This window comes from Dermacentor silvarum, chromosome 2, assembly GCF_013339745.2.
Source record: "Dermacentor silvarum isolate Dsil-2018 chromosome 2, BIME_Dsil_1.4, whole genome shotgun sequence".
NCBI lineage: Eukaryota > Metazoa > Arthropoda > Arachnida > Ixodida > Ixodidae > Dermacentor > Dermacentor silvarum.
The window spans coordinates 124747329-124773917 of record NC_051155.1 but is presented as its reverse complement, the minus strand read 5'-3'; the positions used below and the strand labels follow the sequence as shown (position 1 = coordinate 124773917).

At 45.2% G+C, this 26589-nt stretch overlaps 2 protein-coding genes across 2 annotated transcripts in view; one reads left to right on the top strand and one right to left on the bottom strand.

Annotated features, from left to right (window-relative positions):
• The window catches only part of LOC119440359 (mucin-4-like), an 86260-nt gene extending 72196 nt beyond the window's left edge, over positions 1–14064 (bottom strand). The window contains 2 exon segments of the mRNA XM_049662880.1: positions 8641–8713; positions 13981–14064. Coding sequence (XP_049518837.1) covers positions 8641–8701 — 61 coding nt within the window. The 5' untranslated portion in view covers positions 8702–8713; positions 13981–14064.
• A 237-nt stretch (positions 14065–14301) lies between these two features.
• On the top strand, positions 14302–15826 carry LOC119441740 (centrosomal protein of 19 kDa). The gene has a single exon (XM_037706351.2). It carries the CDS (start codon positions 14535–14537, stop codon positions 15030–15032), a length of 498 nt encoding a protein of 165 aa, XP_037562279.1. The 5' UTR covers positions 14302–14534; the 3' UTR covers positions 15033–15826.
• Positions 15827–26589: the final 10763 nt, after the last annotated feature.

The window sequence follows — 26589 nt, the reverse complement described above, 5'->3', positions numbered from 1 at the left end:
CAACAAAAACAGCACAAGAACAGCTACTGGGTTTGCCACCTTCATCAAAAGAGAGAGACGTGACCAAGAAATAGAGGGGAGGGGGGGCAGGATATGATGCTGTCAAACAGACATGTATAAACAAAGCAAAAACAACAAAGTTGTTACAAGCTTTATGCAGCTTGGATACTAGAGTTCATGCAAGCAGAAAGCTATAAAGTAACATCATGTGAAAGGTTATGTGCAACACTGGCAAGAAAGTGGTACTGCTAGGAAAAATTCAAAATGCTGCAGCCCTAACGTCTCTTTCACTCAGAATACACACTGTGATTTGGCTCTGAGAAGTCTGTCAATGCTGCCTATTACGGTGAACTCAGTGCCTAAAAATATGAGCACAGCTCATGATGAGCAGAAAAAAAAAAGCAATAAAAGTACTGGAAAAGTGCAAAGCCCCATCGCATGACTGACTTCTTTAAATACAAAAAACATTTTAAAAAACACATCAGTGAAGAAAACTTATTCGTTACTATTTTCCTTAAAAGCAAGTAGACAAGTGTCACAGCAGATTAAAGACGTTAACTTAAGCCTATAAATTCCCAGCCCAAATTGTCTAACACTGGTTATACAGTGTCTGCCAATACCATGGACTTGAAATGTAAAGGATGGTCCAGTGTTTTCCATTAGAACCAAGAAAACATCAAGACAAGTATGCTAGATTCATATTCAGAAATTCTGTTTTAACCAAAAGAATTTAGTATCTTATCATATCTTCAAACACGCACATGCACGTACGCACACACACCTGTAGTGCTATGTTGAAATTAAAAAACAACAGCACTGATGATCAGCCATAAAAGCAGTGAACGCTATGTGAAACAAACTGCAAAAACAATAACTGCCTATAAATGACAAAACAAACTGCCTGTAAATGACCACTGATTGGCTAGAAACTCTGAAGAAGCCTTGCACATGTAAGAGGAAAGACTGCTCAGTTTCAAAGCACCTTTACAACAAATCCCAGAAACTAGAGTCGACAGATTTTTCTGAAAAGTGCACAGCTTGTGCGATCTACACCGATTGGACACTTGGAAGAGGAAGGGGAAACAAAAGGCCTTCCAGCTTTACCAAATGCTAAAGTGAGAGACAGAAATAACCAAAAATAAACTATTTTTTAGCTGGCTCCTGCCCCCACTGCTACAACATGGATGAATGAAAGTAACTCCAAAACTGCTCACATGCGGCACCTGTGACCCTGTTTTGCATACAGGCATGAGAGGCATCACAGGTGAGGTTAACAAAAAGTGCAAGTGCGTACTGGTTTATGCATGTCCTGAAAACCAAGCAAGCAGTGCATTGCTAGCATACCCAATGCAGCTACCTCAAGCACCGAGAGACTAAACAACCAAACCAGTTCCATGGGAATCTGTGAAGTACAGCCACATCTAGATAGAACAAACCCAGATTTTATTAAATTTACAATTTAACCGAGTGCTTGTGATTCCCCGACACATATTCATAGAAGCAAACGTGCTGAAAGCCAGACTTGAAGTAATAAAGTGAATTCAACGTCTCACCCGATTTGAGAAAGTTTTGGGTAAAAAACGGCAAAGCTTGCACTAGGCCGCGCAAAGCTCGAGACACAGTGAAGCTGGCCGATCTGTTGCGTCATAACCTAAGAGATACCTCGCATAATCAAGCTCAACTCAGGCATAGCCAAGGTCAAACCTAGCTGCTACCAAGTCCATCCTCAACATAGCCAAGTTCAACCTAGCTACTACCAGGAGATGCAATCTATCGGCCAGCTTTGTTGTGTCTCAAGCTTTGAGCGGCCTAGTGCAAGCTTTGCCTCCCCATTACGACGACAGAAGAGAGGTGAAATTGCACGCTGGAATTATCAGCGGCCACGCAGCCAGGTGTGGAAGAAGACAACCACGAATGCGGGAGCAGTGGCACGAGCGCGTGCCGAGCACGAGTACGAGTGCTAACCGAAGGGCGCCAATGAGCCAGCTGCGGAAGAAGACGACGCTCGAGCCAATGCTGATGATGATAGCATTGTGAAATGCGCACTTTTTACGGCTGGCTTAAACAGCTTCGCTGTTAAAATATGGGTAAAATATGGGTACACTGAGCTTCAATTCAGGTGATGGATGCCACTGACCTGTTAAGAAAGTTCACTGCTTCCCTGACGTAACGCAAAATGCGCTCAATGGGCTCACTGTCTATGGTAAGTGCTAAGCAGGCATCTTTTATTTGCATTTGAATAACATTATTCCCATGAATGTCTGAAGTCTTTTTGCTGTAACAAAGGTCCTAATAAAAAAAAATAATGATAATCTCAGGGGCCATCAACTGTTGAACACAGGTTTAATTAAATGGGATCACAATATATACATATATATAAAGCCTGTAAAATGTTTCTTCAATGCAGTGGAATACTGCCAGAGTGTACTTCATATCCTCAAAAGAAGAAACCCTCACAAGGAATAGTAAAGCTTTCGTAATGAGTCAGCACTTATGCTGTGTGTTTCTCTCCTGTGTTTTGTCTTTCTTACATTTGTGTTATAACTAAAGATATTGAACAACACTGGAAGCACTGAGGAGAAATAAACCAAACAATATAGATTCAGCATCATCATCAGCCTATATTTACGTCCACTGCAGGACGAAGGCCTCTCCCTGCCATCTCCAATTGCCACTGTTTTGCGCTAGCCAATTCCAACTTGAGCCTGCGAATTTCCCAACTTCATCACCCCACCTAGCTTTCTGCCGTTCTCGACTGCGCTTCCCTTCTCTTGGTATCCATTCTCTAACTATAATGGTCTACCGGTTATCCATCCTACACATTACATGGCCTGCCCAGCTCCATTTTTTCCACTTAATGTCAACTAGAATATCGGCTATCCCCGTTTGTTCTCTGATCCACACCACTCTCTTCTTGTCTTGTAACGTTAGGCCTAACATTTTTCGTTCCATCGCTCTTTGTGCGGTCCTTAACTTGTTCTCGAGCTTCTTGGTTAACCTCCAAGTTTCTGCCTCATATGTTAGCACCGGTAGAATGCAATGATTGTACACTTTTCTTTTCAACGACAGGGGTAAGCTCCCAGTCAGGATTTGGCAATGCCTGCCGTATGCAATATAGAATGTTAAATTACAATTCCGAAATTGCAAATAGGAGACCACTCCCACAGTGAGCATGCAGTGAGTATGCTGGGAAGGGCACCAAGACTGGCGGCAGACCAGTGGCATGGCTGCATTCATATTTCTCATTGCATTATATAACGCGGTAGATTTCAGGAGCAATTGCTCTGGGTTATTTTACTGCTTATTTACAAAATATCACGAGGCGTCCAAAAATAATGATAAGCTCAACCTAGCTACTTTTCAGGACTTTTCATGCAAAAGAGCACACCACATGTCTCCCTCCCTATGGCAACCAGAATCGCAAGCCAGGCGTGTTTGCCCCAATCCATGCTACCATTCTCTGGTTTTCTGAATTAAAATTTACCATCCCGAAGCAACTCACAGGCTATGAGGGATGCCATAGTGGAAGGTCTCAATTAAGTTCGACCACCTGGGGTCCTTGAACCGTGCACCCAAAACACGGTACACAAAACGTTGCTGCATTCCACCTCCATTGAAATGTGGCCGCCACAGCTGGGAATCAAACACACAACCTCGAGCTGAGCAGCCCAAAACCATAGCCACAAAGTCACCACGGCGAGTGCTCCTGTCTCTTAACGTTATACCTATCATTTTGCGTTCCAGCGCTTGTCGTACGGTACGGAATTTCATGCTCAATACTTTTCATGTGGGAAGAATCTTCAATATGAAAAGGTGCTGCAAAATCATGATGTCATCAGTGCCACAGTTTAGGTATGAAAGGAAGAAAAGGAAAGCTTGGCTTTCATTTCCTTAACTAAATATATGTCATTTTTTCCGGCAACAAAATACATACAGTCGAGCACTTCTGCAACAAATGTCTCTAATCTAATGACCAGTGTAGCAAAGGAGTAATTCTGTCCTGGTTCTACTGTGAGCTGTGCGGAGGGCGACCTTTACAACGAAGTGATCTGTGTAACGAACAATTTCGGAGTCCCCAAGCACCTCGTTAGAGAGGCATTCGACTGTATAGTGTTTTGGAAGAGCAATCTATCAGCCTAACCTAACTCTGTGTTACTATTTGGTGTCCCCTGTATTTTGGTACTGTTCAAAAACTTAATTCTATTAGCAAATAAGGTACAGGAAATGTTAACAGGGATTGCCCGAGAATAATAAATAGTAAATTCTCATTCCCTACAGCTAAGTTTCATGAATTGTATCTGTAACACCCTGGACAGTCACTGCACCCAACAAATGCATCAAGCAGAATACCTGCACCACCCCCATGAGCTGAAAGTCACAGTACTGTAGTGTGCATAAACTAGTTATTCCAAGCCACCTAGCAAAGAGGGATCTGATGTGTCGTCAATAAGAAGCTAATCACAGTCTTCACTTTGGTTCAGCTGTGACACATCAATATCTTACGGCATGTAGAAACCATACTTGGCCTGGAGCGAGATGATGAAAATCTGTGCTTAACAGCATTCATTCCACAATATATATGAGACCAAAAGGCAAAAAAATTTCAAGTCGGCTTGCGAAAAGAATGCAGGTAGTATACAGGGAGTGCCTCGTCGAAACCATTCTTTACAACTAACACCAAGCATTACATTGCACGGAGAAACAATTTTCGGTAATGCTTGAGATACCTCATTCAAAGTGCCGCTGTCAAGGCAAAGGGCAGAATAGTTGGCCGCTACAGCTTGCATTTAATATTGGCAACTCAAGCGCAAACAAACAAGCAAACGAGGAATGAAACTAAATAAATGTGAAAAGTGCTGGACATCGACTGAGCTTTATTACAGAGATGGAGATATGTGCACAAGCACATAAATTGGGCACAAGTGAGAGTGAATATGCACTTGGTTGAACAATGCCAGAATGATAATACCATGCAGATGTAGTGAACAAAAAAAAGACAAAACACATGGAATACTTTTGAAACTTCGGCACGTGTGTGACACTTTCATTTAAATACTGCAACTCTTTTTGGGTCAATGCCACTGACGGCAAGCTCACGCAATTGTCGGGGTTATTGTGGATAGCTAGAGCTTCACAATGTTTTGCTCCTAACTTTTACACCTACCTTCGTGTGTAGGTTTAAAAAAAAAATGACCTACGTCCTTGGTCGTGTTTCCATTCACCTTTTGCTGGAGACCATTTTCACCGGATTATCATTGTTGTAAAGTTATCACTCAGTGCAAGACGTGCCTACTGAATTTGAAGCTTTATTAATGTTGTCGCCAATTCTAAAGCGAAAGAGGCTAAACAGATTGTACGTGTGATGTGAACCCTATGGCACATTTCGAATCTACCCAACCACTAGAAATTCTTCTGGAATGTACAAGAGTGCATTATAAAAAGTGGACCAACTTGATCCACGAGATTAGATTTGATGACCGATCACCATGCTTGCCGCTGTCACAGTTTGAGTGTCACATAAGTGACACGGGTGCAGGGAAACACGATCATGCCTGCGGAGTTGCTGTGCTATTCCTGGCCACTACTTATCATAATTTTTACTGATTTCTGGACCGAATTTTATATTTCTTCTTTTTACACAAATATTGAATGCACAGCTTGTTCTTTTCTTGCAAGCAACATACTAAAAACTGCACATTCCTGAGAAAACTGCAATGTTTAGACCAGCTTCAGTTCCAGTTCATCTTTATTTCAATTTCAGGTAAGAAGCCAAAGGAGGTGAGAAAAAAAAAAAAACAGTGCTAACTAACACTTAACTCTGTCCTTACCGCTAGAAATGTGCTCGGTGGTTTCATGGTGTTAAGTTTTATTTTAAGAAGTAGTAGCCGCAACTGGGTGTATACTGTGACGCACAAAGTTTCAGCCTGATCACTGGTGTTTTGAATAAACGTAAAGTAGTAATAATTGCAGAGATAGTTTTTGATAATTCTTATGGGAAGCTTCAAAGAAGCAGATCAAGGAACATGAATGAAAGTACGAATTGTCTGTTTATAATAAAAATACAGAGAGTAAGAAAAAAAAAAACAGAAATATGCAAAATACGCGCCTGCCCCCCCCCCCCCCCCCCCCCCCTCCTAGTTACCAACTTTTGTAAGTTATACCATGCGAAAAAATTATTATGCAGATTTGTTGGCATCAATACTAGCAATAAAGCTCCAATGCTATGTGGAAAAGCACTAGCTTCACAAATGTGACAACGAGTAAGTTCCTATTGTGCAGTGAGCATTCGTTTTTACACATTACAGCAGGCACCTGCTTCACTTTTACTGCATTCTTTAGGCTTGCAAAGCAATGATTGTCAAGTAAAGGAGCATGCAGATGACTGCTCATACTTGAGTATTGTGTTCTATCAGCTTTCCTGCACAATCAAGCTCGTTAAGTGCAAATTTAACTGGCTCTGGAGCCTCCATGAGCTTTGTTCGGTTCCTGTACAGTACTGTACAGTAATGTGGAGCGTTGAACCGCATTGTAAAGTAATGAATAAGGGCATTTTCACAGGTGGTGTTCAAAATGTAAGAGATTAGACTTTTAGTCAAGCTTCGGTCAAAGGTCAGTCGGAAATCAACTGCGTGCTTTTGCATGAGTGAAAACCCCACCAGATGGGAAAGATTGCTCATAATGATTTGTGCATGTGCTGTAGAAATGCTGGTGGATAAAAGCTACCCACAGTGGAAAAAATAAAGTTGCACTTGATATTAGTCAAACACAGTTATGAAAACAACACACACTCATGAGCATCTACCGTTGTTTGAGACATTGTTAAAACAGCCTAGAAGTCAGATCAGAAAATTAGACAACCCGACAAAAGCTTTTGTGTCTTTGCTGCTCTTGTCATTTAAAAATTATGTTGAATCAACCAAAGAGCAAATTTTGCATTGTCTTATTAACGAAGTGCTAGGAGTACTAGAAGCTAGTTTCAACGATACCTCCAGTCAAAGTTTTATTTTTCCAGACTCCCCAATTTGCCGAAAATTGACAAATCTGACAAATAGTTAAGGTTCAGTTGTCATTTCAGATGGTGCATGGTGGTGGTAGAAGAATTCCAATGGAAATGTTTAACAATGTGTAGAAAAAAAAATCAATCAAATTTGTCGATTTTGTTTGACCCCGTAAGAAAAGAGTTAACTAGCCTTGACAACCCATACAGCGCTTGCCCTTAAAGGGGTCCTGAACCACCCCTCGGGATTGGTGAAATAACACAGTCCGCGGATAGCATATGCTGCTGTGAACATCTATGCCAAATATGTAGTTATGCACAGCATGTGGAGCTCGCAAGCGGAACACTCTCTTTTCAACAGAAACCTGCTCCTGACTCTTTTTGGACACTTTATTTCATAATATAACAGATTCACATACGCGGCTGCTATTGGAGAATAACTGACATCGCTCAAGCAGAGTGTTTGAATCAGTGCGCTTCTTCCTACTGTTACTGCGTGTATTTATTGACGCAGTCTAATAAACAGGCTGAAGTAAGTGAAAATAATTACGTACTTCCAGAAAAAACCGACTGTCGTCTGCTCACGCTCGGCCACGGCCGCCTGCATAGGCATTAGACTTTGGCCATTCTGCTTATTGGTGTTACAGCCACCAGGTCTTGCTAATTTTGACTAGTTTTGAGCACTCAGCTAGCCTGGAATCACGTGAAACTTAAGGTCAGACCATATGCACGCTTGCCAGCGCGCGCTCACTCCTGGCTGCTCCTGGTTAGATGCCTGGTAGACTTGCTTCGTATTTATCTACTGATAGCACTTCAAAATGCGTTAATTGGATGTGGCAGTCGGTTGGTCAAGCTGGTGCTGGATCACGGCCAGACTGGAGCATGTGAGCACGAGCTCGTACTCAAGCCCTGTCGTAAACAAAGCAAACGCTGCGTACATGCACTACAGTTGCATGTAGCTGTGGTCTGCTATGTAGCGTAGATACCGTGGTCGCTGCGGGGTGCCGCAGTGAGTCCACTGGCTGAATGTACTGTGGCTCGCTAAGGACAACTGCGTAGGTGCCAAAATCGGAAGTAGTGCCGTCTATGTGAACATACGAAATCAAATTTGAATTGTGCTCCGCAGTGACATTCCGTAGGCGGAGCGTTGTGGGCACGCCCCGCTCTGCTGTAGCCTTCGCAGAGCAAGGCACTGAAGAATAAGCACAAGCACCATGATAAGGATCATATGCGACCTTTGATTGCCAATAACTCTGCTTCTCCTGAACGCATTGAAGCACTTTTTGTGGCACAATAATTCTGAAATCGTCCATTTTAACTTCAAATGCATTTCTCGATTTCGATAAAAAGTGGTTCGGGCCCCTTTATAATAGCTGCTCAAGGCTACAAAGGGCGGGCTCCCACACACTGTTTCTTTGTGTGTGGGAGCAACTTTTCCCCAAAATTACAGTTTGTCACTTGAAGCCTCGCACTACAGGCTTCAAAACAACAAAAATATCCCAAATAAATGTAGCGTGGATGTTCCATGCTACACTGCTGAAATGAAGATACCAAGTCCTACTCTTCAGCTGCAAAACTAAGTTCCTGCTACAAATAATATTGTTAAAGAAAGCAAGAAAACTAGTTCAATGGCAAAGACTCACCCAGTTTCCGAAGCATTCTTTGGCATTCATCTTTTGTATAGTCTAACACCATCGGCCACATGACTGGTGACTTCTGCAACGAGAATGGGGTGATCAGAAACTATTACTTAACAGCCCGTGAAATGGCACAATACTAACACAATGTGTCGAAAAGGTACCAAACAGAGGAAGATGCAATGTATAAATTTTTTCCGCTAATATTCGCTGAACGCGACAAAAACAGAACCGCAAGGTGGTCAAGTTCGTTTTAGCTCATTCTGATGGGGCAAAACAGTGCAAACCGAACACCAGGGCAAAGGTACAAAAAAAGAACAACACAACAAGTGCTGACAGAGACTGCACTGTGCTTATTTCCCTGCATTTGTCCTTGCATTGTCTGAATTGTTTCGCACAAAAACAAGAAAACCAGTGCAGAATCTTATGAACAACCACCTGCATACTCCTGATTGTCATGCGCCATCTACCTGAATTTCTCTTCCAAAAAATAGTTTGCCTGACCGAAATTTTCAGTTTAACAGAGTCACAAGCAGTCTTTATTTGAGAAGTTGCAGAAATAATAAGAAAAATAAAAAGCTATGGGCAAAATGCATAACATAGTGACAGGCAAAAGGCAAAAAAGCTTGTTGAGAAAAAAAACCCTTAATGAAGTCAGCAAAAAAAAAAAAAAAAAGAAAACAGCAACATTACGCAGCATCATGGACTAGCTGCATAGAGACGTAAAGAGCAAAAGTAGTATAGTACAGTGTTTTGCCTCTCCAGGCATAATAGGGTAAAACCCCACTGGTATGCTCACAGTCATTACATTCTACTGGCTGTTATTCAACGTTTACATAATTTACATCCAAAGCTTACAAGATGCGTTATAGAGGGGAGGCACTATTACAGCAACACGTAAGGTAAGGTAGCCGACAAAAAAAAAATTCAGTCGAGGACAAAAGCACTGGCAACGTCAAGAAATTGATACACCCGAACACTGCAAGTAAAATTCTTTGCAGAGGACTATGCGCAGCATGAACACCCAACAACAGTAAGCTTTAAACAGCTATAAGCGTGCAAATGTTTCGCTCAAAACTACAACTTCTCTGCTTACAACTCTGTAGTTCTTAAACTAATTAAATTCTTCTTGTAAGATAATTTAGGCGGCCGTGCAGAACTCTTTTTGCAGCTGCCCTAATTTACTTGCATCATTTTGGTCTTCCTGTGATGTGCGCAGCAAATTCCAATCATTGCGACTTTGATGATTCCTTTTATAACTCCCTTGATTGTCCCGAATATTCATCACCTTCTCAATATATCCTGATAATGTCCACTCTATTTATTACTTTAGGCAACACTCTTTTAGCCAGAGAAGAACAGAACATTGTAAGAGTAAAGTACCAGTCCAAAGTGTTCCAGTGCTCAGCACACCTTTAGGAGGCTGTGTATCAGTTCAATAAAAGTGACACGCATTTTTATTCTAAAGAAATTTATAGCACTCACTGCTGCTTCATTTTTCTCAAATATCGCAACAAAATTGCATTCCTGAGCTAAATTATTCAATAAAACACTTGTAATTGTGGTTTACCAGGTTCTTCACGACTATAATTTGGTGATAGGTAGTGAAACCGTTTCTAGTCTTTGTAGACGCTCGCTTCTCCCGTGGTAACATGCACATATGACGGTGGTTTTCCATTTTTTCGAACAGTGCAGGCCAGCAAAGGCCCCAAGTGCATTATTGGGGGATGCAGAACAAATAGCTGCTGCCTTATTACAAAGTATGAGCAAAAGCAAAGCAGCGGTAAGCTCAAGTTATTTTAAAAGGTGTTAGAATAAAAAGCCAGGTCACTGCATGTATGATTCTCTTCAAGGTAATCAGTTGCTGCACAGGCTGTTGCAACATCTTTTGCATGTGCACAGAGAATAAGAATAGCTATGCCCCCCCTGCACAACAATAACAAATGTGCTCTCAATTGTTCAGGCGTCCCAAGCCAATTGTGGTATAAAATTTAAAAAGTCGAACCCCGATGTAACGAAGAAATGATATTGCTGCACAATGTTATTTGTCTGTTGTTGGGGGACCACACAACAAAGTTGTTGTCATGTCTTGTTTCCATGGTAGACAATATAAACCATGAAATGAGCTTATAACAAATATTACATACTAAACAAATAGACGAAGAAATTTTCATGCTGACTGTGCTCCTTTCTTATGGAAATCAAAACTGAAATGAATTGCTCCAACTAATGCCAAGATTAATTACTCATGATGTTTCTTGCACTGCATGAGTTTAGCAAGTTGCATAATAGATTGATATGTGCAAAGAAAATTGATGAATGAAGTTGATGTCATGGTTGTCATATGACATACGGTCTGTCAAACCTTTTATGAATAGTTGAAGGAATGTATGTGATATAAATAGGTGTTGGCTCAAAATGCACACAAAGCCTTTGTGTTAAATACCCAAGCACACTTCGGCACAGTCACTATTGCACTTACTAACGGCCACTGTGCACTAAACTTAGTATAAAAAAGAGATTATAGGATTGTCGCAGGGTGTACAGAAGTTTTCCGAAAGTGACAAATTAAAATTTAAAGTACTGACATGATTTGCCTTTCTTCGTTTTTGTTAAATGGCGGTGCCAATCCTCTAAGCCCTAGAAAAAGTTGTGCAGAAACCATCGACGATGATTGTAAAATTAAGTGAATAGCCTGAACGGATGAGAGCGAGCAATAGAGATAGAGAGAGAGAGAGCAAGAATGAGAAAACGAACATTTTCCTTGCTGAGTCTGACCACTGACCCCAACCACGAAAACAGCCGAAAGAGCCAAAGAAATTCGCTTTAAAAAGAATCAGCATAAACAATTTGCTAAATACGTGTTTCTACGAGCCACTTTCAGGTTAGGCACCCAGGAGTGAATGTGTTGTGATGTCCTGATACACTGGCTCACTCCGTTCCTGCTTTTCTTGTTGCCAACCGCAATAACAGCCAGAAAAGTGCATTCAGCACTCATGTTTACATTTATAGTGATAGCATTATGTGGAATTCACAAACTCTGAAGGTATCTAACAGAAATCTTGAGGTGCATCGAGCCCACGTGAGCGCGTCACTGTGTGTGCCAAATCGCAAGGTATAGTAACATCACTTTGGTAAATGAGTCATGCACAAAAAGAAATTTTATAAAATGCTGTTTTTTCACCAATAGCAATGTCGCCACCACGTATTCTTAGCTAAGAATACTATCTGATGAGCCTCAGCGCAACGCTAAAATTTGCTGTTGCTGTCAATGCTTCGATCGAAACTTGTCACTTTTATTTTCTTGGTAAGCTTGTTTTTTTTTGTTTTTTTTTGATGGGCTGTTCTTTTGTGCTACCTTCATTTTATCATGGAACTGCACCAGCTGACCTAAATGGAAACCTTGCTACATGATGCCTAACCTTTTGGCTATGCAACAGCAAATTCTCATTTTGCGTCATGATGTCATGACTTCGTCAATGATCCCAGGTCGGGCATTTAAAGACCAATTTTAGCATCATATTAATACATCTCATAAGTGCTTCCTAACCATTGTTCTTGCTGACTGTCACCATTTAAGTGCAAGTAACGTGCTCCCCCCCCCCCCCCCCCCTGGTAGAACTTTCTACAACTTCAAAGACATCTGCTAGTACTCCCTTAAGTTTGGTGAACAAGCAAATTATGCAGACATGTTCTAGATCCAACAAACATCTTTTGAGTTCAGTAAACTGGCAAACATGCAAATATACCTTGGAAATAATGGTTGCCTTTAAATTTGCTAGAGTGACAATAAGCAAGGAAGCGGACATTCTTCCATTGACATTCTTTACATGACGCCAGCATTCCGCAACTTGAGAATGCAAGTCAGTGCCATTAAACCATTAGATTTTCAGTACAGAAGCTTTTTGTGGATCATATATGAGCATATATATATATATATATATATATATATATATATATATATATATATAAATACTGCTGACCATATTAAATTAGCACAGATAGAGAGCCTGACAAACAAGATTTCACTGTGAACTGACATCAATAGTTTGTGCTTAAACATGAAGGAGGTTCCGCATAAAATGAGAGGTTGGATGTAATACTTCAGTTGAATCATAGAGGCGTATTTTGTCAGGTTGTAAAGAAGCAGTTGTATCAGAACAGCCGGACTATCACTAATGAGAAAAGAAGTTGCTAGATCAACAAGCTTCCTTGGATGTTGTTAGCTGCAGTGCTTACTATAGCAGTAGATTGCCTTTGATTCGATTAGCAGCGTGATGTGTGTGCAAGAAAAAAAAAAAAAAAAAAAGGTTCAATGGAGACACAAAAATATGCAGTGTAGGGAGAACGTGCAACGATACAACGATAGCTATATATTTTATTCTAGCCAACAGGGGAGAGAGAAAAAACAAAAGAAACCGTCGATGGGGACCGTTCATGAAACTGAGAGCCGACCGTTACAAGAACTTAACATTTCGTGCACCTTGAACGCCATTGGCGGGAACATCTTAACGGTGCATTCGAACACGGATACGGTGCAACTCGAAATCTAGCGAACCACTTAAAAGCACCGCATGCAGAATTCGCCCAGACTACTTCGCTCCTTCCTGCCCGAAGGGGGAAAAAAGAAAGTGAGGCTCGACCGAGACAACCCGCGACAGTCACGCTCGCGGCTTCCCGTCTCACTTCGATGTCTCAACACGAACAGACCATCTGCCGAGCTCTCGAAGAGCGTGAACCGCGGCTCGACGCCGAGAATCGAGTGCTCGCGGGGCGACACATTCCACCCGTGCGTGGATTCGATTGGGAGCGAAGCACTGGCGACTGCTGTGCGAGAACAAGGAGTCGGCGAGCGTCGTCTCGGAGCCTAGGCGAAATCCAGGACGAACGCCGCTGGAAGCTCACAATCTGACGCTCGAGGCGCGTTCTGGGGTCGTCGACGTCCCCGGCCGTGCCTCGCAGCAACGACAACTCACCGCCGAACGATCATTTCGGAAGCAAACAAGACGGGAGTAATTATCGCGGTCAACTCTGCTCGGGGCACCGCTTCAGCGAAGCTCCGCCAAATTCGAAAGGAAAAGAACGACTCAGCCACTCTGCTCCTGGACAGTCAGAGAGCCCTGCGAGCGAAGACGGTGCGAGAAGCGCGGAGACGCGCCGCAGACCCTTTTAAAGCGCGAAAAACGAGAACGCAAGTGACAAACACAGTGAACGAACTTGAACAAGCCCTACGGTCACAGGATAAAGAAATGCTTTGTTCGCCCGCGGCAGCCGCCAGAATAGCGCTCTCGGCACGCGGAAGAAGCCACTTCATCCGAGAATATTACGGGGAGATTTCTCGCTTACCTGATGTTTCGTTGTCTCCTAATCGCAAGCGCATTTACTCTCCATTTCACTTTCTGGCTAGTTTGACGTGCGCCATGTTTGACATGCATAGAAGGAAGTTGCCAGGCAAATGCAACCGCTCAGCCGGTGTCCTACATACAGAAAGTGCACTGAAACGCTTTATCCTAATAGAAAACTTAGTTTCATAGATTAGTATATTACGTTATTTGCATTTGTAAAAGAAGTTTTGATATTTTAGTTGTGCTTATCGCGTGGTTGTGAAATGTTCACTTCCGCTCACAGGTTCCGCCACCGTCGTTTGTTGACGCTACCATCGTCTGCTTCGCAACAAGGCTGATAAGGAACTGCGCGAAGCAGCATAGGATGGTTTCTTTCTTATTGAAATTAACTAATGACTTGCATGTCTAAAAATAAGTTATCCTTGTAATACAGTGATCGGTCTTGCGTGCCGCGGTCTCAACGACGGCTTTTTTTCTTTCCTCTGGGCAAGCTGCCGGCAAGTTGTCGCGCTTATGCGCCCATCTTCGCGCTCTTGAACAGTACATTTGCGAGGCATGGCATCGACTGAAATCACTATCAAGAGCGTCGGCGTGCGACTGAACAGCCCCGCCGTCATTGTCGTGTATCAAACGGGCAGCGGCACGCTTCACAAGAGGACGATGCCCGTGAGGGGCCTGTTCGAGAACTCGGACATCAAAAGCGTAGCCGAAGCGCTGCGCGACCGTCATTCAGCGGTTCTAAGCGGCGCTCCTCTGATACAAGTGGAGAAGATGTTGCGCATTCTGCAGGAAAACATAAAAGGTCAGTCGTTGGAAGAGTGCCTGGCAAAAGTGAACGAAGAGTTCACGGTAAACCCGGACGAAGATCTTAACAAGTTGGACGACGAGACGTTGCAGAGGAAGAAAGACCTGATGAGCTTATCCTTCGAGAAGAGTCGTAAGAAACCCGGCGACCCGGACTTTCAGTACGACGTCGAGGAAGATTTCGATGTCGAAGGCGCGATCGAGACGTCCGGATGGGACTCCGACAAGAGCGGTGATTTCAACTTCTGATGCCACTACAGAGCATACAACTTCGCTTTTTTTTTTTTTTTTGTATATATACTGTGCATTTTTCTTGCAGTTCTTTCTTTTGGGAACGCGTCATTCTGTATTTCTCGTGCTTTTAATTCTCCGAAAACTGGTACGTGTGGCGCCATCTAGACCAATAGAGAAGAAGGAACGATTGACGTGCCGAGCAGTGAAGTGTGCGTGCAGTGATGCTTTACTATAAAAATATAGTTGTAACAATAGCTAAGCTTATTGCTGAAAAGAGTTGATGCCCGTTTTCCCGTAATGTTTGTTTTTCTACCTTTGGCGTCGCATGAATGTGCATGGTGAGTTTGCTGCCAATTTTCATGTTTGTGATATCTGGGCCAACGGGCTGGGCTGAAGGCAGTGCGGCTTTGTAACAAAAGAAACGAATACGAATTAATGAATCACTTGATTAAATGGAGGAAGCATGACACACAGCGGCTGATGTGCGTCGGAGCTGATGGCGCGAGTTTGGCTCCCATGGTGGATACGGAGAGGAACTGGCGCAATTAACTGTAGTACACTGTATAGAGGAACTCTGGAGTTAATAATTCGTTAATAATAGGCGAAGTGCGGCGACAAGGAGCAATTTTCTCGGTGTTAATTTTATCACAGAGGCATACATTTTAAGATGACTCGAGGTAGTAATTATGCAAGCAAACATGGAAATATATTTTCTAGACTAATTAACTTTGAACAATTAAACAGCCTAATTATCTCGACATGAAAAAAATTTGAGGCTGCTAATTTCCGCAAGGTGATGATCTCCGGCCAATCTCCCCCCCCCCCCCCCCCCCCGCCACCACCACAAAAAAAAAAAAACGAAACTAAATTGCCGTAGAGTGCAACGAGAGCAAAAATTTCTACTTAAATATTAGTATAGCTAGCTTATAAGGCTATCAGCCTGTTAGCCTAATAATGAAGTTTTTGTAAGGAAAAGCAATAACCCAGTCCGATAAAACATTAGGATTTACAATTGGCTCTAATTGGAGCAATTGGCTTCACAGAGCTGATTTTAACTTCAGGAAAAATCTAAATGAAGGGCTGTCCAGTGATCATAATAAACTGTGAATATATCTTAGTTGAGAGCTCATATTATAATTATTCAACTAGTATTATTTAATTCGTCATTTTAGAGGCATTTCTCAACCAGCAGTGTAACTCTACTCACTGCAACCCCCGCGCACCAGCTGTTTTGGTGCATTATTATAGCAGTGGACCGAAGCACAGGGGTCGTGTTTTGCATACATAACAATCCACTTCATTTCCCATTATATTCACCCTTCCGACGCCGCAGCATTGCCTTGATCACAGCGATCGGCCAATCAGCGCGACGCATACGAATGGGAAATGAAATGGATCGTTACAAAATACCGTCTCCACACGGTGGATCGTCATCGGCCTTGCTTGCGTTTCATTTCTTGAAAACTCTGCGCTCGCTATTTTTCTGTCACGAATGCCGTGTCACGCTTATAGCACACGTGTCATTCGTGACCTGGAGCGCAAGGTAGATGAAGATTGGTGTTGTGAGACAATTATGCATCCCAAAGGGTGTAAACTTTTTAGCACGTAGGTGTTCGCGGTCTCGCAAGTGCACTACAGGCGGAACGAGATTGAGGTGCATACGGTAACCACGCGTGTATCTGCCTCACGCTGGAGGGAGCCAGTATTGCAGCGATTTCCAGGTTCAGTTTCTTTAATCATGGCGGCGAAAGAATTTCCGCTGTGCAAGGAAGCTGACCGGGACTTTTTAGAGCGCAGCTCAGACGCCCGTTCCTGCGGCGTGCGTCGCCGTCCTACCTCGTAACCGAGCGAACGAGCACAGCGAAATATGAGAGCGAACGCGGAGCGCAGTGGGGGATGAAAAGAGCGCGAGGAGGAGGACGCAGCGGAACCGTGAGGCGGAGGAGGAGGGTACGGCAAAAGCGTAAGAAGGACAGCGTAGTGAGGCGCACGAGGGCTTTGCGGCGACGATGGCTACGAGATGGCGCCAGAGTAGCGTACGTCGTCAGCTTGGAAACAAAGCGCTGCATGAGCGGAGGTTGTCTGCGGCGGCTGCTGTGAAACGCGCCCACGCGTCACTCACGCGCTGCCTCTCGCGATCTCCCGATCAGCGAGGCCGTCGCGCCACACTTCGCTCCGTTTGCCGCGTGCCGCCCGAGAAATTGTGAGGCCTGCCAATATATCGCGAAAAGAAATCACGTATACAGCTGCGCTCAAATTGCGCATTAGGGAGTATCATAATCTTCGGTGAACTTTTGCAAGGTATCCTACCTTCAGAATATCCTGCAAGTATTGTAATTGTATCGTGAAGAAATTCATCAGAACTTCGTAGTCCTATCAAAACACACCGGACAGTTCAGCGAACTTGTGGGGAGTACACGCCGCCACCTTCTCCCGCGGGCGCTCGCCGTCGCTTGCGCACGTCGCGCACTCGGGGTGAGCGGGCGGACATCTCGTGCGCGCGCAGCGCGTGCAGCGAGAGCCGGGCGGACACGGGAGAGATGCACTTTGCCCTCTCCCGGTTCTCGCTCGCTTCTCGTGACGCGCGTGTCCGCGCGGGAAGAGGGAAAGTATCCGACGGGCCAGGAGGACATTCCCCTCGCGAAAAGGTAAAAGGGTATAAAAGAGCGCGACCGAGGGACCCTCGACCTAGGTGCCAGCCTCACGTACGGGGGCCTTCTTAAGGGGAGGAGGATGTGGGGAGCACACGCCGCCACCTTCTCCCGCGGGCGCTCGCCGTCGCTTGCGCACGTCGCGCACTCGGGGTGAGCGGGCGGACATCTCGTGCGCGCGCAGCGCGTGCAGCGAGAGCCGGGCGGACACGGGTGAGATGCACTTTGCCCGCTCCCGGTTCTCGCTCGCCTCTCGCGACGCGCGTGCCCGCGCGGGAAGAGGGAAAGTATCCGACGGGCGAGGAGGACATTCCCCTCGCGAAAAGGTAAAAGGGTTTAAAAGAGCTCGACCGAGGGACCCCCGGGGCTCTCTGACCTCGCTACACCTACCTGCCCATACGGATTTACCCGCTGCAACCCGTGAGTGACCTCGTTTGCGTGACTACCACACGCGACGAGGCAAGCCTATTTTATTACTTATTATACAGAGCGGACTTCCCTCTGCAAGTGTGTTTTATTGCCCACAGCAATAAACGTTGTTGAATTGACTCGCTTGTTGCCGCCCGAACCCTACGTAGCTGCGATTATACGCGCTACGGGTCGGGTAAGACCCCCACAAACTATACAGCGCACAGTTATCACTACGGTGCTCAATGTGTTCTCTCGATAATAACTCATCTTCTTATCTCATCTTCGTGAACAATAACTTGCGGTTCTCGACATTGCGATTACACATCCATTACTCTGTCATCATTTTTTTTTTTTTGCGCAACCTAATTGGCTTTTGCGATGCATGTTTAAACAAGAAGACATTTCTGCTTTGTGTATTCTTGCTGACCATGCGCTGTTACTAAACAGCACAAGAAAAAAGTTGAAATTGCTATTCGTGGATGTTTTTCAGCTCATGCACGTGTTCCACTAGACATGTTGCAAGGCCGTGACCAATGCCGCATACATAGCTCGGCACACTTACGCTTGTGTCGACTCACTGAGGGTCAGAGCCGGCCGTGAGTGTGTGTTGAGTCTGGGAAGTTACGATCGATTCGATCCAAGGCTGCGTGAATCTGAGTCACAGTGAGTCCCGATGAATCGGAGCTCTTGAGCGAGTCTAAATCACATATGCCTAGGGCGTCCAGGTTTCTTTGTGGCGTAATTCTTGGGCATGTTCACTTGCGTGCTTTCATTCAATAAAAGTACTAACTTAAGAATTAAGATCGCGCAGCTGGAATAGTTGAAGCAACAGCAACGTATGTACGTTCTATAAACAAGAGAACCTTTCACATTTTTTTAGAAGTGAGCTGAATTCTACACACTAAATAATGGCAATGACATTGCTAATGACAATGACAATGACACAACAACAATGACACTAAATAGCAGTTGTCTGCATTAAATGAAGCTGATATCGCACCTGAAACAATGCGATGCCTAAAATTTACTTTAATCCACTACCTCCTCTTATGTTAGATAAGGACGTGGAGTAAAATTTACCGCAGCCAACAAAATGCTACTCTGGCGCCAGGCGTCATGTTGTAGCATGCATGCATGGTGCTGAGGTTTAAGTGCATATTGTCCCTGCAACATTTATAACGTCGAAGGTACCGTTAGACCTGACGATAGGAGAAGAAAACGAAATGTCAGAAACGCGTTCGTTAAAGTTCAGCTTTCGGTGCAATAATTGCATTTGTCCCATCAGTAAGCTAAAGCATTAGACATTATCCAATGCTTTACTGCGTTGGTTCGCCCGGCAAAAAAATGCCGCAGTTTCGCCCGAAAGGCTTAGAGAGCTGTACGGAGTAGGGATAGTAGTTTTATCGGCTGCACAAACTTCGAGACATTCGCTTGCTAACTGAATTAGCAAGCGCGGTGTCAGCGCGCACAAGCAAACATGAATAGATCATGCTTGATGACCGCAGACAACCACTGTCAAAACGCTGGCGTGAGCAAGCGCGACCACCGCAGCGAGCGATGGTTCGTGCGCTCTATCGCTGCAACGGAAACTGAGCGGCGAAAGCATAGCGCATACAAAGGTCAGAGCCGTGTGGAGATCGCTTTCAAGATACGGTGCGCGCGACAGCCCGCACCGGCGAAAATGTACGCAGTTGTCAGAGTAGAAACCGCCCCGCCTCTCTCCCGCGCTGCCTTCCCGCTTTCCTCTTTTCGCGTGGGAGATTGAGTCACCAGTTGTCCTTGCGACTGGTTGCAAGATACGCATTTGGTGGCGCAGTACAGCGTCGCCCCCCCTCCCTCCCTTCCGTACCCCCACGGCCTTTCGTGCGACGGAAGAAGTCGCGTTTGCTCTCCGCCGTGCGTTCGCTCTCGATTTTATCACCCTTGGACTTTATACGGAACCTCAAGGCGACGCCGACGGCAAAAATACGCTTGAAGTGTCCATATTATTGCTATCGCAATAAAATTAGCAGCCGCTGTAGCGTGCCTGGGATGACCGTCTTCGCTGGATGATGAGAAGATCCGATAGCGCTTGCTTTGATCTGAAGCTCCACCTTTCCCTACCATCTTCGAGCGCTCGAAGAGAGCTATCGGGACTGAATTCTAGACAGTCATCCTTTTGCATGAGAGCTCTCGCCCCGCCCTTTCGGTGGAAAACAACCGCCTTGTGAGTTCATCAGAAATCTACTGTATTCAATTTATTTACTGTGCGCGCGTGCGCGAAATCACCGCGTCTTTCCTCCTCCCCCACTCCACTTTCTATCTTATCTTTTTATTCCCCTTTCCCGTCCCCCAGTGTAGGGTAGCATTTCGGTTTAGTATCTCTGCCTTCTCTCTTTATTTCCTCCTCTTCCTACTGTGCTAAATGTACTGTATACAATTAAATATTATGTTTAAAGTGTATGCTTAGACATGTAGACTGCACATGTCTAGCTTGGAAAATGAGCAGAAAAAACACTTGCCGCTAATTCTTGCCCGTGTGCTTCTTTCTGTCTTCTTTTTTTAAGTGCAAAACATTATTGGCTCATTTCAGGAACATTGTGGCGGGTAGGTGGGGTCTGTCTGGTATTGTTTCTGGCTTCATTAATAAAAATTAAATAAAAAATAAGTGCAAGTATCCAATGGCGGAATCGAAACTTGCCCACCCCCCCTCCAGCCCAACAGTCCGATGCCACATCCATTTTTTTTTTCATATTTTACTACCTCTATTCAATCCAAATACAAAGACAGACACGCCCAGCATTGGCTGAGAAGAACCACAATCAAAGCTCTGGCGTGTACATCAGCTCATTTAACCTAGGAAGCCAGTCCGGTTGCCGTTCCAGGAGCTGATGCACTAGCTCCATTAGGCTTATAGATTCGCAGAAATAACTCATTATTTGCCCCACGCCCAGACCTGCATGAAGAACGGAATCCTGACAGCCAAATACTATTATACCCAGACGGGTACAATATTCTGTCAAATGGCATATGCCTTCGTCGTTAATGCGTTAATGTTAAATTTAATGCCGTAGTAGTCTATCGGTAAGCCTCTTTTCTTTTACGTTTTTTAAGCTGTTCGACAAAATGTCCTAAAACAAAGGTAACCTTCCCAGCAATTTATAAAAACGTGTTAAATTGTTTCAGGTCTCCTACACATAAAACGGTGATAGCCCCAAGACCCAAGGTACAAACATTCATCTTTCTTCCATACACGTATCTTTTGGAGTATGATTAAAAGGCTTGGTGAATAAACTTTTAATGAGATCAGTTTTATTCGCACGCTTCGCCGGTATTGTGGTATGTATATATGTCCGTCGTCCCACGCCTAATTTCTTTCACGCCAACTTGAGTCACATGTGTAATCCATTATCAAATGGGTATTCGGGCTGCCCTTTTGACTGTCAGGCCACCTTGGATAACTGGGTGTGTGCCACTGGGTTAGTGCCGCTCTTCAAGGAGGAGGAACAAACTTTTATTGAAACCATCAGTTTAGTTGGCTGGGCCTCCCACGTGGGGACGTCGAGGTCTTGCCTCTTCGCCGGGCAATACGGGCGCTTTTGCATTTCGCCTCCATCGAAATGCGGCCGCCGCGGCCGGGATTGCTGCCTGAGTCTTGCAGATCTTGCAAGTGTTACTAGGGTAGGTGTCTGGGTAGATCCTGTGGTAACGAGTTATAGTGAGGGGTACGTGTTTGTCTGTAACAGGCGGAGGGTGGTTGCATGTGCTCTATTTAGCTTGTGATGAAGGATGGAGAAGGTTCTTCTTTCGAGATATGATGATTTCGTGAGGTCTTTGTAGCTGGCGAGGCGATCGCGTTCTGCGGGTGCGCCTGCGCTGTCTCCGGCACGGTTGACAAGGCCTCGTGCTATACGGAGTGAGCGACCTCGTTGAGGTTGGTGAGGTGCGGATGTAGGTCACCGGCGTGCACTGGAAACCGGATGCGTAGTACTTGTTGTGAAACACGACCTTTGATGTAATTGCTGATTGCCTTGCGGGAATAGCTCACGATGGTGTGGCAGTCCGGATCGAGGGTGGCCAGGGCTATGACCACTTCTTCGGCCGTCTCGGCGTTTTGTTACGATGCTGGCGGCATGTTTGAGCAAGCCGCCTACTGTGGTAGCCACCGCAAAGCGGTGCCCGTCTTGATATTCAGCTACGTCGACGAAGGTGACGCCCGTGGTGTCGCCGTAGGCTTTAATGAGGGAGGCAGCCCTTGCCTTCCGACGTTCTTTATTGTAGTCCGGGTGCATGTTTTGGGGGATAGGGTCGGCATGTAGCCAAGTATGTACGTCGCGTAGAATTGGGTATTTATCTCCATGTTGACGGTTGTAGGTAATGCCAAGTGATGCCAAGTGATGCCAATTTCTCACAGTGAAACCCGTCAGAAAAATGGTAAAGTACGACTTAACGACAACCTACAGACATGGTGACGTCGGATTGTAATTTCAATGTACGAGAAAACATAATTCTGTTACGAGGAAACTAAAGCACAAACCCCCTTTCCAGCATGTTACCATACCAACACGACGCGCTCGGGTAATTTACTTGCGAAAATGCTATCCAGATGGCATTATTATGTTAATAGCCATGGCTAGGTGGCGTATGCCACCGCCCGATTTAAAGGGTTCAGCCTCATCCATCCATCCATCCATCCATCCATCCATCCATCCATCCATCCATCCATCCATCCATCCATCCATCCATCCATCCATCCATCCATCCATCCATCCATCCATCCATCCATCCATCCATCCGTCAAATTGGGACTTCGTCTGCCTAATGCGTTTTGGAACGCGCGCGCGTCGGGGCAATATCAAACAATTAATAAAATAATTTTAAAAAGGTGCTATGGCCTTCACATTTTAATATAAGACGACTTTTATTGCCCCTGACAACAAACGTCTTCCCAGCAATGCATTTCTGTTTAAAAGTGAAGCCGAATTCAAGGGGATCGGTGTAAGCTTGATCTTCGTAAGCTGGCTTTCCCCCGTTCTGTGTTGCGGTAAAGCCCACTGAAAGAAAAATTCGATGCCGAAAGGGGCCCGATAACGCTATCGCGTTCCACTCTTTAAGGCAGAGCTTAAGCGTCCTCCACTTTTGTTACACCTGGCCTAACCGCTATGTTCTGCCGCTTTTAGGACGGCTTGACCTGGGCCAGCATTGTATTGAGTTCTATACGGGAGATTGGGGAAACAACACGTCATATAAGCCTTTAGACAGCTTTTTTGTTAGACACACCACAGAGCTATTTGAGGGCGAAATGAGCCTGTAAAATACGACACGAGATGTTCACTTCTGTCTTATACTTCAGATGCGACCTAGCATACATTCGCACACCGTGAAGCCGTAACGGCGAAAGCAGTTTATTTTGACTATGGGTATGAAATTGACGACCGATGGTGTAGCGTCGTCTTCTCGTCTCTGGCAGACTTCTTTTCTCCCGGTTTCAATAGATTTACAGAGCTGCGAGTTCTGTTTCAAAACATATTTCCAATGAATAAACACGCCGAGTCGACATGCGATGGAACATTGTTTGGTGTCTTCAGCAAGCATGCTTTTGAGACTTGATCTCGTTCAGGGAAAACTTCTTGCACTATTCAGACTTTCCAAAATGTGCGCTCTTGCGTCCTAAAACGACAATGCGCATTACTGGGGCGCTTCCCACGAGGCAGCCCCTTGACCAGTGCCCGCCGGGACGGCGACGGGGCCCTACGCCGCCTTTGACGGGCAAACAAAGACGCTCACTTCGAGGCGACAACGACCGCCTCACTCCGTAGAAGCGGTAACGACCGTGAAGTCCAGTCTCATGACCCTGACAAGTTGACCACGGAGGGCAATGAGACAGTGTCGACGACTTCTGTGGAAACAACGTGGAGCCCTGTTTCTAGATTGCCTCGTCGTTGCTTCCTAGACGGTTTCGAAGGTTGGACATTAGAGGCGGAGCCCAGCAAGGTGGTGCAACCATGGGTGGGATTTTGCTAAGAGTTCTACCGTTATGATTGGACGAGACACAGTCATCACAATCCCTCGCCTATCGTTAACTAGGGAAAAGAACTGTTTTAGAAGAGGACACCTTTGGGGTAGCGAGAGGTGTGCTGACATGTGTGTGCTCAGGTATTTAAATTAGGTGCTCCTACATGGAGTGTGCTCCCATAACAGGAGCCAGTTGTGTAAATATGTAAAATCAATCTTTTTCTCGTTTCTTTCAATCTCCCGGCTTCATCTCCTCACCAACAAGCAGCTCTCGGCGGTATAGAGACGGACGACGGCGTGGGTCCGCTTAGCCAGCTTAGTGCGACGCCCCGGTATATAGCGCGGGTCAGCTACCATGTTCTAGGCGCCCCGGCTGCGTCGGCGAGCATCATCATGTCATCGGATGTTGTTTCGGCTCGTAGCGGTACAATGAAATCCACGCCTACGTTTTCCAATGGTGCTGCTTTAGTCACTCTATCGTTGGACTGGTGGTACGTCTTGCATTGATGGCCTAAAATTGTAGCACTTGCACACAATGCAGTGCTGGATCTCTCTTTTAACTGCTTTGACGGTATCTTATAATCCAAAATTTATAGTTCGTAAATGTGTCAGTCCATAGTTCAGAGGAGAATTGCAGTCGCCCCGGATGAACTAAAGGCGCGGTGGAGAGCCGCACTGACAAGCTTTAGGACAAACTTTGGGCCATCCAGCAAGCCCGGGAAGCTACCGAGAGACAGGGTCTCTCTGCTGCCCCCGGCGCGGCCTAGACCCAGGCCAGCAATTTGCAGGATATTCATTAAAGTTGTCTCACACACACATAAATGTGTCAGTGTGTCTCGAACAACAGCACGGAAGGGTTTCAAATGCGCGTGACGAACCATCGTGAATTGGCTATTTGCAGGTATAGAATTATCGGGTGCTTGTCGTATACGTCATATGCGTCTACTGTAGACGGCCGTGTAGCCTTAGTAATATTGGGTTCAAATAGTTGGCATGCTCGTAACGTGTGCGTATTGTATGTTTTATAGGAGCGCTTGACTTCTTTGTGTAGTTGCTAAATTCACCTACATCGATGCCTCAATCGGTCTCTGTATACTTCAGCGGCGCATCCAACGATAATATCATCTTGTGTTTCTTCACCGGGGTTTGGATTGTCGCAATGTGGGTACTAGCTTCTCTCTAACCATGCAGGAACTTTCCGCCACGATGTCGACGTTAAGAGTTGTGGCTTAGGAGATAATCTGGATTTTTTTTACGCTTACGTAGCCCCATTGTTCTTCTGTGAATCCCGTATTTCGGTGACTATGTTGCACAAATGTCTAACGCTTGTTTTCGTTTATTTAACGCGTAAGTATTCTTTAGCGAGTGCACCAGCAAAATCAGTCCGTCCCGTGACGTCTTATATCTGCAAAATGAATGCATAATTGGTCAAGTTAAGGCATGCAATCGTTATAGTAGTCTACTAGTAGATGACTGGTAGCGCTGGGTAGACACGCATACGCTAGCTAAATAAGTAAGCAAAAGCGCAGTAGCAGCCGAGCCAAAGAATGCTTGCATATTAGCAGACAATTCTCAGCATTTCTATAGCATTTTTAAAAAGTATTAATTGGTGAACTATTGTGGAACCAGTACAAAACTTCATTCGGTAAATTTTTCTTTCAAAATTATACTCGTCACGTAGCTGCACATCCTCGTACCGTTACCCCCCCATGAATAAATATGAATAAAAATTACCATGAATAAATATTGTTCCAACAAAACAGAACAGAGAAACGTCTTCTTCCTCTAAGAATCCCACTGACCCACTAGACGGAGTCCGTTAATGCCCCCATCGTCGTTATCGTCTGCCTAGAGCACGCGTGTCATTTGTCCCTCCCTAAAAGAGCATCGCGTATTTGCGTATGCAATACTGCATACGCAAATCATGGCCCAAACAAGAGGGAAAAATTACCATGAATAAATATTGTTCCAACAAAACAGAACAGAGAAACGTCTTCTTCCTCTAAGAATCCCACTGACCCACTAGACGGAGTCCGTTAATGCCCCCATCGTCGTTATCGTCTGCCTAGAGCACGCGTGTCATTTGTCCCTCCCTAAACGAGCATCGCCCCGATGCTAGACCAGAAATGTCACTTCCGGAAGAGATGGTCCCTCGCATAGTCATTCGCTCACATACGGCTTCATGCGCACAACATGCACAAGTTCGGGGCGGTGCGGGCGGCGCCGCGTACAATTGGGACTATCAGGGACGACCTCGTATGTGACATCACTGAGTCGCCGCAATACTCGATATGGGCCGAAGTACCGCCTTAACAGCTTCTCGGAGAGGCCTCGTTTCCGTATGGGTGCCCAAACCCACACTAGGTCGCCGACTTCATAGGTTATGGTTCTACGGTGAGCATCATAGCGGCCTGCGTCGTAGTCTTGCTGCTGGCAGATCCGCAAGCGCGCGAGCTGCCGAGCCTCTTCGGCGCGTTGGGTAAACACATCGGCGTCCGCGTCAGTGTCGTCAAATT